Raw genomic sequence first — 14312 nt, 5'->3', positions numbered from 1 at the left:
GTGAGCAGTTTTCTGTACGCACAGATGCACATGCAGTTGAATGTGTCCGGTCCAACTCCAATCAAACGTGATTATCCCTATGCCCTTCAAAGATTAAAACTCTTGATGTATAAACTTGAGGGAGAGTTACGCTGCTGTGTCTCATACTGTAGTCCATTAAAATATATTTGGCGAATAAAGCAATGAAAAACAACGTAATTTTCACTTTATGGGGACTTATGTAGACTAATAATTTAAGTTTAATGTCCTAATGATCAGCCACAGCTGACATGGAACGTTATTAACCGGTTCGGGAACTTTATTTTTTTGGTCTAAACGGTTCAGGAACATCAATTTTAGGGTTGAACCGAAAACCGGAAATGTTAAAATACTGTTTCTGTTAGGAACGAACTAATTGGGGAAAAAAATCTGGTTCAAAGGCCTGCTTTTTACATAAGAAATAGCTAAAATATCAGAAACCATTTTTGGGAAGAAAATATTTGAAGTTTATATTGAATTTTAAGTTTGACTTACGTCCCATTTGTTTACATGAAAGGGGCGGGGCTTATGAGCTATACTGCAGCCAGCCACCTGGTGCAATCTAAATGTTTTGGCTTCACTTTTCAGGACATTTTTTTCAGAAGGACTAGACCCGAGACAAACCCGAGAAAATTAGACATGAGTCTGACCCGAACCAGTGGCAATTTTTTTTAACCCATCTGGACCCGAATGTACCCGCACGCACCAGTCAGACAGAAAGAAACGCGGTGGCCTCACATCCAATTTTGCCCGCTGCTCTATTTATTTTACTTAGTTATCTGACAACGACAACAAGGTAACCACTATAATGTACATTAAAAATTGACTGAGAGGTCTGACACAATGAAAATTAACCTACCGCCAGCCACACGATTTTGCAAGTGCTTTTGGCAAACAGAGGGAGGGTTGGAAAAGGACTTGATGCACACACACGACATATACAACATAGTTTGGGTCGTCTCGGGTCCGTTTGGCAAATACACATTAATTTGAAACTTCCCGAGACCTGATGCCGCTATTATTATATTATTATATTATTATTATACCCGACCCGTGTACGAGGCACACGTGAAACTTTTAGGCCTGAACTCGCTTGGGTGGACCTCAGGTTTTCGGATCTAAGTGGACCCATGAAGACCTCTACCTCAGTTGCTACCTCCGGGCCGTGCCACTGGCAAACTTCGGGTAACAAGCCTGACTCTCTAACCAGTAACTACACCACAATAGGAACTTAAGTTTATGTTTAAGTGGTACAAAGTATAAGGATTAGCAAAATATTATGTTTTTACAACTGGTGTGTTTTTTTTTTATCGGCATCGCTATCAAACATAAGAAATCTCTGAGGGGCAACCTTCCGATCTCTCTGATGAAGCCAATACAGAAGTGATTTAAACTGCAATTCATAGACTGGCCACTAGAGGCCAGCTCCAAAAGGGAGTCAATCCCCTTAGACCCCCATCTTAAAATGTCCAACTTTACAGCAAAAAAAAATATCTTTACAGTCTGGTACAAGAAGTGTTTTTGGTCTATATAGCTAATTTTTCCCTTCATGACAACTGTAAGGGGGGTGAATTTCTTTGTAACTTATCGGTTTAATTTATATTAGGCCGTATGCATAATTAAGGGTGTGGCCACTTGAGTGACGGTTGAACTGCCACTGCTGTCACTAGAGTCAAACTAGGTGGCGACGGCAGGCACCGCCTACTATTGGCTTCAAAAACCATCTCAGAAACCTATGGGTGACATCACGTACACTACTATTTTTTACAGTCTATGGAAATCTGCAAATCTCCGAAAGAACTGCAGCATTTTGAGGTCTTTTAAGATCAAATTCTAATACCAAAATTTGGTTTGCTACTTATTCAAAATTAGCAATCCGACACAAGAAACTTTAAGCAAATGTTTGTATGGGATTCTAAATCAAGCCATTTCCAAATAATAACAAGAATCTCATTATTTAATACGTCTCCCATGAAAGACAATTATCCTTAATCAGGTTTCTGAATATACAGTTTTAGTCTCTGTGTTCCCATGGCTGCTTTTATCAAAGGAAATAATTACGAGCCAAGTACCACACAGTGTATTGTTTTACGGCCAATAAATAACATCAAGTAGTTGCTATTGTTGTATCCTTTCATTCATTTAAGCTTTACTTCGGTTGACATCTGTACCAATGAAGACCTGGAATTCACAGCATTAGGGGGGATTGAGAACGAGAGACAGTGAGAGAGAGAAAGACATTTCCGTAAAAAGCAGGCGGACTTACCTTCATCAACACAGATTCGCTGAGCTTTTCTCGATTTACGATCTTTATAGCGACTTTCTGACACGTGACACAGTGCACGCCGAGCTTTACAAGACCTAGAGGAAAAGAAATCAAAGACATAGCTTTACAAACAAACACACTTTCACTAGAGCGACTGGCATTTTTAAATAATCACGGTGGTAGGCAATTTATTTAATGTTGTAACATTAAATCAACATCACAATAGCCCAAACCTCTCTTACGGGCCGTATCTTTTTAGATACCCGAACTCAAGCAAGTTTCAGGGCACATGTGAAAAGCTCCATTCATATTTGAAGCATAGTACATAAGCAAAACCGCGAATGGAATTAATGGCACGCTTCAACTCGAAGGTTTTCGGGTTTATCACTCCTGACGTGGAGTTTCATGGTGCGCGAGCAGCGCGGCGGCTCGAGAGAATCGTTTTTCAAAGCATTCGCCACGTGGTTAAGACTTTTATTTGTCAAAGTGGTGAATGTTCAGGGTAGTAGCTCCCCTCCCTCCCAGCGACATGTTCAAGGACTGAAGAAAAATTGTTATCCTAAAAGTCTTTTCGTGATTGTTAAGCACAGAACAATTCAGCAAAGTTTCTAGCTGCTCTGTAAAGGAGAGCTACAAGGTAAAGAGAGATAAACACCTGTGTGGGGTGAGATAATAAGTGTTTTATTGCCTACAGGTACACGTGAGGTGAACCAGGAGGCGAATTCACGAAGGAGTAACACATTAAAAAACGTATGAAGAGTGAAGGAGCCATAAAAAGCAACTTTGCTTTTTTACTTTTTGGTAAAAATTTGGGTCACTATGGGGGTCTCAATTGGTTAAGCATTGCATAAGCAGTGAAAATGTCATGGGTTTGATTATAAAAAATCTTAAAAGAGCAAAGCTATTTCTTTGAAAGCCACTGCAAATCAACGTATTACAAGAACAGCTGTTAGGTTGTCATTTAGGCCAGTGGTTCTCAAACTGGGGGCCGTGGTCCGCGAGATGGTGCCAGGGGGGCCAGAGTTTTATGACATTTTATAAAATAAATTAATTTATCATGAATTCTGTGCAATTAAACCTAAACAAATAAGGCTACTAACCAACAGCACTACATTGTATCATTCAATATGTTTTGTTTAATTAAAAGTTGAGTTTTAGAACAGTTTTTTGTCATAAATTTTCTTTGGGGGGGGCACGAAGGAATGTGTCGTACACGAGGGGGGCCGCACGCTGAAAAAGTTTGAGAACCACTGATTTAGGCCATTCCTCACAAAACCAACCAGCTTGCTTAATAAAGGTCCCTTTCTCAAAGTAAAGTCTTAAAGGTATAGTTCACCCAGAAATGAAAATCTGTCTTCATTTACTTACCCTCATGTTGTTACAAACCTGTATTATATGTTTTGTTTTGCTGAACACAAATGAAAATATTTATCATCAAGCAGGAAACAGGAGCACCATCGGCTTTAATAGTTAGAAAAAAAATACTATGGAAGTAAATGGTGCTCAAAAGCGTTTTGGTTACATTTGCTCAAATATCTTCCTTTGTGTTCAGCAGAAGAAAAAAATCTAATACAAATTTGTAACAAGTTGAAAGTGAGTAAATGATGACATCATTTTCATTTTTGGGTGAACTATCCCTTTAAACAAAAAAGGTCAATAGTGACAACTTCACCAGTAGTGTCACAGTTCTCTAAACTAAAAGATGACAAAGGCAGGGATTACAGAAACTTACAGGACTTTAATGACGATAGACTGGAAAACACGATGACAAGGGTACATACAGACGAGATCAGACCAAGAACAGGAACATGAGGGCAAACTATAAAGGGTGAGTGATAATGACAAACAGCTGTAACTAATGATGAGTGATTAACTAACACAGGTGAGACTAATTAAAGGTAACTAACACAAAGAGCAATGATGAACAATGATAACAATGAACTAAACAGAACCAAAACCCTGACAGTACGCCCCCTCCCGGTAGGCGCGACCTCGCGCCGTAGATAAACAACAAAAGGGGCGAGTGGGAGGGAGCAACAAACAAAAAAGAAAGTGTCCAAAAAAAACTGTGATGAAAGGTGAGGGAAGGTCTAGAGCAGGACCCAAAGACCAGACGAGACGAAGCCCCAGGGTGGAGACGCTGGCGGAGGGCGCGGCTGTCGCGATTTTGAAATTTGGCTGACGTTCAATTGCCTAATAAAATGTGATGATTATAACGATTAATTGCCTGTATTGGGGCTTTGGCGATTATTATTGCTTTGACATTTAATTCTCATATATATATATTTTGGTCATGAAATAATTTTCACACATTGTTGTGATTATTTAAATGAAAAATTGAAAAAAATCTCTATTAAAAATCTTTTGCAAGGTTTATCTGGCAGAAAATATAAATACAAATATTTAAAAGTTATTATTTAATGAATATATCTTCAAAAACTGATAATTTTTCTTAAGAAATAAACACAATAAAGTGTCTGAAAAATAAAAAAACAATCAAAAAAATAAACTGACTATATCAGAACAGGCCTTAAATAGTAGCCAATGGTCATTTTAGTACTGGACCACATGCAAAAAAATCTATTTCCTTACCGATCCTTAAGAAAGCATCCTTCACTTCCCTAAATTTGAAATTGCTGTTTTGGAAACGTATGTTTTACCTGGCAGTTCATACTGCTTATCAAAGTTTTCTTTAAATGCTGTTTTTCCACTGTATTAAATGGCTTTGCAATGTATTGCATTACACTGTCAGTTAAGGAACGCTATCTGATACGGTCTCGTTTATACAGGCGCTGCAGCTCCCCCTTGTGTTTTAGGAGAGATGTGCAATCATTGCGGTGATCTTAAATCATCGCAATGAGGTCAAACAACCGCGATGAGATGATTATTTAATCATTATGACAGACAGCCCTAGTCAGCATATGGTTGAGAAACATGGAGACAAACATGCATGTTAGACTTTAAAAAAAATTACATCATCTTATTTAATAAATGAAAAGGAAAAAATGAATTTCTTATCCTTTCATAACCAGTTAAAGTCACTGCAGACACATTCAAGTATGCCCAAACAGTCTATTAATCATTCAAATAGTTCATGTTGTTGTTTGTTCATGATGGTCCTCCATTAAAACAGTGATCATTTATAGACCATTATCAAGCTTTTAAAACCTTTTTCTTTTTATTCAAAAAATTATTCATTGCATTTTAAGGAAAGATTTGTCTTTCAAACCCCAAATTTTTTACAAGAGGCAGCGAAATCTTCAGCTACTAGGGTTGTGCAATATTGGAGAATGCAGTCAACATCCCTAAGAGAGAGAGAGAGAGAGAGAGAGACAGAGAGAGAGAGAGAGAGAGAGAGAGAGAGAGAGAGAGAGAGAGAGAGAGAGAGAGAGAGAGAGAGAGAGAGAGAGAGAGAGAGAGAGAGAGAGAGAGAGAGAGAGAGAGAGAGAGAGAGACTACCATTTAAATGTCAACTACAAGTAATTAAACAGTAATGATGTTTGACAGGCAGCTAAACGTATTGTGTGTGGGTAAGCAAAAATAGCATTAGTATGGATATACTGAACAGTACTGTAATCATCACAGGTCAGTGTCCATAAATAAATAAATTAAATCTCATAATGAAGCACATCAAAAAAAAAAATTCACCCAGAAGATCTGAGAATGTCACTCAAATTCCCAGAGGTTTGATTCTATGAGGTTAATGCAGAAACTCATTGTGTGAATTGGACACATTCAGCCGACCACAGGATGGCCACCCACTCTTTATTGATTTTTATTCTTGCCACATGTTCCCAATCAATAATCTTAAAAGAGCTCCTGTCCACAGCGATATCATAATAATGACCCAAAAACACAATATTCTCCATGACCTTTAGTAAATATATGCATTTCATTTCTGTCAACATATGAAGACAGCAAAATTCACTAAATAGTTATTTCAGCGCAGAAAGCGGTCTTTTTCACAGACTGTGGCATACTGTGGTTCATAAGGTACGATACGTGCTGGTATGCGTAGGCCGTATTAAGTGCGTTTACATGCACAGTATTACGCCAATTATGCTTAATAAACTGATAATGTGTGGGGTCATGTAAACGCGTAAAATGGTTTTATCAGGGAAAGCCCATAAACAGCGTAAGCAAATAATGATTGGCACAGGTAGTTTTTGCTCCCTGATTTTGCGTTGCATGTAAACACCTTAACCTGCTTTCTCGCAGTTTTGTTTAAAGATAAACATCACACGTGGAAGTATGCTCGACTCAAGCATTTGGCAGAGAAACTGCAAAAATAAAAGCTGATGTTACATTTACAGGTTCTGCAGACATGAGATACAATAGTATAGCTTAAGACAGATTTTCTGTCTGCTTTTTGAAAAACTATAGGCCATGCTATAGGCGGTACTATACAGTAGGCGGTGACGCCACTGCCTGTGAGAAACTTGACAAATCTCCAAATCCCATGTAAACGCAGTTTTCTGCATAGCCGGTTTATTGATTTGCATGTTAAACATGAAAACAGATTTCTGTAATAAGCCAATTTTTAATAGTTATCCGTTTATTCTGTGCATTTAAAGGTATCAGTCTTTTCAATGTGAAATAATAATTTTTTGCTATATTTACAACACAATTTATGTTGAACAAAACTATATTAAAAATATATTTTGGAGTTTTTGATGATTCATTGAGGAAAAAAACATTGCAATCGAGTGCAAATGTGCAGTGCAGTCAGCCAAATTGTTTGCATTTTAAAGCGTTTGTAATCTGTACAAAAAAAAGTTTTTACTTCCCTGATTAGCAATGCCATGATTTCACAGATAATTCTGGTTTGACTTTATTTGACGTCAACGTACGTAAATAAAATAACTCTGTAAGCAACTATTTTTTAAACAGAGGTGGCGACAAAGAGTTAAAATACGGATTGCCATGTGGTGTCGATATCACAGTATGCCAGAATTTGGGCTGTTTCGAATACCATTTTTTGAGCTTCGAAGCTCTAATAGAAATCAAATAGAATATTTGAAGCTTCGGAAGGAGGGGCTGAACATATTTTTCTCTTTAATAAAGGCAGGAATCTCTCTGTGCGTGTGTGTGTGTGTCTGTCTGTCTGTCTACAGTTTTATAATGTGGCGGATGTGTTGCTGCGGACCCAAGGGAGTGTAGTGCCTTTATTTCCTGCAATATGGACATGTGACACGTTTAGAATGAATAAACTTTTAATAAACTACAGAACAGCGCAAGCCGTAAGCGACGTGCCTCACGCGTCCTGCGAGAACAGCATTAGTGAAACAAAACACAAGAGCAATACTTTTAATAAGGTAGCTTAACATTTTTCTAACAAACAAACACTCCCGTATCAGAAATTAGCAGCACAGTAATTACTGACAACGTAAAGGGTATGCAATTTAAATAAAACAACGAAAATAAATGAACGAAGTATAACAAACTGTAATAAAACGATCAAGTTTATTTACTAACACTTACACCATCCAATATGTTTTTTCATCAGTAGAACAATAAAGAAGATATTTGCAGAAACCCCAGTGCTCCGTCATGCAAGTCAACCAATCCGCCACTTTAAGCATATATATCCCCATAACTCCGTGTGACATATTGATGTCTTGTGAAGCAAATCAATCAGTTTTTGCAAGAAATTGAAAGTTATTTACAACACTATTTGCGTGAATGCCAAAGCAGGAAACACGCTTTCCGTTCGAGGCGATCTTCTACTGGTGGCGTTTGGTGGCTGTTGGCTATGGATGTTGGTCTCTTGGAGCGTGAAGCGCAGTTCCTGCTTGACAAAAGCTCTGGATTAACGCTGAAAAAAATATTGATATATATATATTCAAATCTCAAAACTGAAAATCGAATGTCAACCCACGGAACAAATATTTGAATATTCTGGTCTAGCCCTAGCCAGAATGTGCAATAATCTGCCATGTTCTCCACGGCACAGCATAGTGCTCACGCAAAATGTGCATACTGTAGTTTTGTTGGCATTTGCGCTGTGACCCAATTTGTAAAACTTTGTTTGTAAACTTGGGACGCAAAAAACCAGACAAACAGCGTGTGCAAAAAAGATGCTATTCTACATGAATTCCCCCTTTAAGATTTACAACCATGAAATCCAACACCTGAGACGGTAAATTTTTTGCATGTAGTCATTTAGCTGAATCTTGTATCCAAAGCGACCAAGTTACCGGTTGTCTTGTATCACACATCAGATGAACGGTTCTAATTGTTACATGCTCAGTTTCTTAACCATATGGTCGAAGCGCAAAGTTGTTATCGAGAAGAGAAAAACAATTTAATGGGTACTAGGCTTTCTTTCTCAGTCAAGTTGCCCGCAGCAACAGCGATAAGTAAAATGTTGAGGTTCAAAAATCTTTATAGCGTAGCTCCCTGCAAACAAGTTCAATGAGACATTAAATGTTAATGAGTAAGCAACAAACAGCAAAAAAGCTTAGAAACATTTTCATTAAAACAAACAGGAAGTTCACACTGCACGAAACATCAAAATAAGATTGTTGTGTTTATGCATTATGTCTGAATATGGCAGCAACCTGATTGCTTACCCACAATGCTTTTAAATTAAAATGCTGGTGGTCATAAATGTGTATATATATTGTTTGCACTGTGACCCAATTTGTAAAATTTTGTTCGTAAACTGGGAGGGGCGTTGCTTCTCAGTGACCAACATTAAGTTGGTTCACAGCCCTACTTTATTACCACTTATTTTCATTCTCAGAAATAAGGAAACAAAAGGTTCCCAATAAAATATTTTAGCTTACTTTATAAATTGTCAGCTTCAGGTCTGTTTAATTAGATTTTACAAGTTTGTGCTTTGAAACTGCTTTGGATTTTGTTGGAAAATAAACCCATTCTCATGATAGGATCATTTCACCTGCGGGCTGTGTGGGCAGCGCTTGTACAAAAAGATGGAGAAAGAAAAAAAGGAAATTATTGAATAGTAGATTTTTCGGGTTATGAAATGTTTTTGGGAGATCAGGGAAAAACATCAGCTTAACTTCCTAGAGAGGGATAAGGAATCAAGTTCAAAGTGTGAAAACATTGGACTGGTCAGATGTCGGGTAGTTTTCCTGGTTAGAAACAAATCATGGGCACAATGCGAAATTCGACACAATAACAAACTTGAGTTTTACGTTTGTGCTTGCGGGGCATCTATGGGCAAACAAGGGTACTGGAATACTTTAAGGTTAGCTAGAGAGTGCACTTTCATGGTTTTTAACTCTTTCCCCGCCAGCGCTTTTTTAAAAAAAGTTGCCAGCCAGTGCCAGCATTTTTAATAATGAAGTTTAATGCCTTGCAAAAATGCTTTCTTTAAATATAAAAACATACAATATATCAAATAAAAGAACAGCCCCTCTGCTTTAAAAAAAATATTATCTCTTAAAAATGGGTAGGCTTTTTCAAAAAGACCAAATTTTGAGCAAAAAGCTGAGATAATTGCATAATTGTGAAGGACTTTTGATAGAGATCAGCTTCAAAGCAATCCTCAAAACATACACTGAGTTTGAACTGTTTGCCCTAAGGGAATACTTCAGGGGATAATAGCCACCTGGGGGATAATAGCGGAAATACGGATTGCCGGAAAAACTTGTCATTGGCAGGGAAGCACTTTTTCTTTATTGACGAGTTAACTCGTCAATGGTGGGGAAAGAGTTAAATATGGTTCAAATGAATTAAAACTATTTTAGCCTTAAGTTACTCAGTCTACCAATTAAAAAAATATATAAAAAAATAAAATATGAATTCGCTCAGACAAAATCATACGTGGCTCTGCCCCCCCCCCCAAACAGTGTTGGGGAAAGTTACTTTTAAAAGTAATGCATTACAATATTAAGTTACTCCCCAAAAAGTAACTGATTGCGTTACTTAGTTACTTTTCAAGTAATGCTTACCTTAGTTTTAAATTACTTTTGCGTTACTTTTTCTTACTTTGCAGGTGTTTTTTATGACTGACAAGCTCTGCATTCAGAAATTGCATTTTCCATCGCAAAAATGTCAAGCTCGGGTCTGCCATTTCCATTTCTGACTGTTCACGCATACACTGAAAAAAATGATTCATTGAATTTAATCAATTTTTTTAAGGTAAGTGGTTGCAATCAATTTATTTAAGCTACATTTAAACAAAAAAAGTATTAGTAAAGTAAAATAAAATAAAAAACTTTTGTTTAAATGTAGCTTAAATAAATTGATTGCAACCACTTATCTTTAAAAAATTGATTAAATTCAATGAATAATTTTTTTTAGTGTAGAGTGTGTAATTCGATGTTAATATGTTCAGTTTAATACACACTGAAAAAAATGATTCATTGAATTTAATTAATTTTTTTAAGGTAAGTGGTTGCAATCAATTTATTTAAGCTACATTTAAACAAAAGTTTTATATGTAATTTTACGTTACTAATCTTTTTTGTTTAAATGTAGCTTAAAAAAATTGATTGCAACCACTTACCTTAAAAAAATGATTAAATTCAATGAATCATTTTTTTCAGTGCAGTACATTGTTTTTTTAACATCTAATTAATTAAACTGAAAAGTTACTTGCATTACTTAAAAAAAGTAACTCAAATATTAATGTGTACATTTTTAAACTACACTGAAAAAAATGATTCATTGAATTTAATAAATTTTTTAAGGTAAGTGGTTGCAATCAATTTATTTAAGCTACATTTTAACAAAAGTTATATATTTTTTTTACTTTACTTATCTTTTTTGTTTAAATGTAGCTTAAAAAAATTGATTGCAACCACTTACCTTTAAAAAGAATGGATTAAATTCAATGAATCATTTTTTTCAGTGTAATGCGTTACTTTACTAGTATACTTCAGAAAAGTAATATTATTACGTAATGCAAGTTACTTGTAATACGTTACCCCCAACACTGCTTTTGGGTAACATTTTTTATGGACCTCACTATATGTAAAGGGGTATTGCCACGTTGGGAAAGGATGCTAACATACCGTCACAACCAAGAAACGTCCTCACAGTTTTCTAGATTGTCACTGTAGCAGTAAAGTTTGCCTTCAGAGGAATTACTGAAACAGCAAAACCTGTTAATTAAACTTTTTGTAGTGTACTTGCTGCAGTTCTGGATCTGAACAATGCTACCTAAAATATCCACCAGACCACAAGTTTCTTGCACCCCTTCACATACAGTAAGTGTCTCCCAAAACCGCCTCCTTATTCAAATGAGCCCCTCAAAAATTATTCATAAGGCTACAATTATGCATTCCTTTTGCTGACGCTGAGTTCGAGGCATTAAAAATAGATCTGAGTAGAACAGCAGCACGAGCCCCAGAGGAGTCACGCCGCCGTGTTTTGACTGCCTTCTTTTTCCCACCATCGCAAGATCCGCAACACTCTCGGCCTGTCGTCCAGAAGGACGTTTTTCCTGACAGGCCCAAACTCGCAGTCCCCATCATGCGGAGGAAATCTAAGTCCCTCACGACAGTGGAGTTAAATTCGGTTGATGGGAAGTACGGGGGTATCGCCGAAAGCGTTTTTCCGCTCGTCTTCAAAAGCAGGAGAATTCACCACCTGCAACTTCCAGAGCTGGAGTTTTCTCTGCAGTGCATGTGCGCATGCTTTTGTATATGTGGGCGACTGTCATTTACATCAACAGACCTTTACTCCTGTGATACCTTCCACCCAGTAGGGGTGATCAAATTTTGAGGAGGTGCATGCATACATTTGAATGTCAATTAGGCTGTGTGACAGGTCTGGCGACGTGTGCAGACAGTCAAGTGTGTGGTTGTTAAAGCCAAAGCGTTCACGAATGACAAACTGGGCTGCCTTTGCTTGGTTCCAAAACCGAGTGAGCCGCCTATATAGGTGGCATTTTTAGTCATGCTCTCGACACAATGACCGTTCAATACCAGGTCACCACATGACCAGTTTACAAAAAGATTAAGGATGTTTTCCGTTAAACTTTTTAAGCAGCGTTTTACTCAGAAATGCAACTATAACACGCACGCATGGATGCGGATGGTGTGTGTTTGCGGGTATGATCAGGGACTCAGCAGATAATGTTAGCTGCCGAACAGATCAGCACAAGCCTGCACAAATGTGTAATGCAGCCAACCAATGAGGTTTGCACATCTTCCATGATATGTTTATCCCATCATTGATGATGTAACGTTACGCAACAGCCCGTTAAACTTGGTTTGTGTTTACAGTCGAACCACACGCATAAAAAGCATCTTAAATAGCAAACCAGCATACTGTATCCAAGGCCTTTAGTATGCCTGGTCATGTAGGTCAGTGGTTCCCAAACTTTTTCAGCGTGCGGCCCCGCTTGTGTACAGTGCATTCCTTCGCGGCCCCCCAAAGAAAATTAGTGACAAAAAACTGTTCTAAAACTCAACATTTTAATTAAAAAAAAAATTAATTATACAAAAAAGTAGTGCTTTTATTTTATACACTTTTAAAGCACAACTTCTCGTCTAGATCCAGTCGTGATGCGCCAGCGTGACCCCAAGCAATACGTCATGATGTCAAGACGTCGAACGCGAAACTCCGCCCCAGTGTTTACAAGTGTGGAGAAAGAGGATCGTTCCGACGTTGTTGTATGTCAACTGATACTAATTAATGTCTTTGTGTCAGTTTATTGTTTACAATGGTCCGCAAATGTGCGTTTTATATATGTAACACGTGACCTCCCTAAGTCCCTACACATTTACGTTAGGTCGCGCTGGACCGGACCTAGACAAAATGTTGTGGTTTAAAAGAGCATATTTTTTATTTTTCTTGTCAAAAATGACAATCGTTTTGCTAGATAAGACCCTGTTTATAGTCCTTTGAAACTCAGTTTAAAAAAACTGTTATGTGTTGAGTTAAGTATTAAGTGTTGGGCTCTATTAAAGTCCATTAAAAGGAGAAAAATCCTGCAATGTTTTCCTCAAAAAACATAATTTCTTCTCGACTGAACAAAGAAAGACATCAACATTTTGGATGACATGGTGGTGAGTAAATTATCTGCATTTTTCTTTTAAGAAAATGGAATGTTCCTTTAAGATTAAAACTCAATATGTTTGTTGATTTATATTTTGACATTTAAAGATGCTTTACTATTTAAAGGCTGCACAAAAAAATTTGTTTTCAAGGCTTTATATATATATATATATATATATATATATATATATATATATATATATATATATATATATATATATATATATATATATATATATATATATATATATATATATATATATATATAAACGATTATATTATTAAAACTCAATGTGTGGCTTTTGCACTTTTAAAAGTACACTTCTACACATGAATACCCTAATTTAGGGTTTGTATTTAGCATAATAAGTGAAAAATCGAAGTAAATAGATATTAAGGTTTTTATTTAATTAGTCGATTATTAAAAAAAAAAGAATCGCTCGATTAATCGATTAGGAAAACATAGTTAGTTGTAGTCATATTGACCACTAAATAAACACAAAATATAAACCTATCGTTTCACTTCAGAAGACACATATTAACCCATTATAGTTATTTAAATTACCAAATGGATTACATTAATGATGAATGTTTGTGCTTTTCAGAGCTTCGCCATCTTGACCCCCATATAAAAAGATAACATGACAGCCTTTTAATATATTATTCTTTGTGTATGTACATCTTATATGCACTGTTAGATGTCGCTGTAGATTTAGCAGTCAGTACTGTAAAAATCCACAGTACTATACTGTATGCGTACATTACAGTAAAGTACCATAAAAATAGACAAACATTGTAAAAATACAGTAAAGTACTGCTTTATAACTATACAGTACTAGTTTGTGTACCGTAAAACTGCATTACAGTACAGTACAGTAAAACCAAAATACAGTAAAAAGTAGGGCTGTCAAAAGATAAATAAACACAATACAATCCCAAATATATTATGCAAACACAAACTTTCATTTTGTATGCGATTAATCACGATTAATCTTTTGACAGCCCTAGTAAAACGTTATGTGTTTTTTTAATATCCACCTTATAAAATCAAAAC

General features: G+C 36.5%; 1 protein-coding gene across 1 annotated transcript in view; it reads right to left on the bottom strand.

Annotated features, from left to right (window-relative positions):
* Window positions 1-14312, bottom strand: part of LOC141349021 (serine/threonine-protein kinase BRSK2-like) — a 231910-nt gene that overhangs the window by 93102 nt on the left and 124496 nt on the right. The window contains exon 2 of the mRNA XM_073868890.1: window positions 2285-2379. Coding sequence (XP_073724991.1) covers window positions 2285-2379 — 95 coding nt within the window. The remainder of the gene's footprint in view (window positions 1-2284; window positions 2380-14312) is intronic.

This window comes from Misgurnus anguillicaudatus, chromosome 6, assembly GCF_027580225.2.
Source record: "Misgurnus anguillicaudatus chromosome 6, ASM2758022v2, whole genome shotgun sequence".
NCBI lineage: Eukaryota > Metazoa > Chordata > Actinopteri > Cypriniformes > Cobitidae > Misgurnus > Misgurnus anguillicaudatus.
Note: the sequence above shows the minus strand (reverse complement) of the source record. Positions and strands in the feature narration are given on the sequence as shown.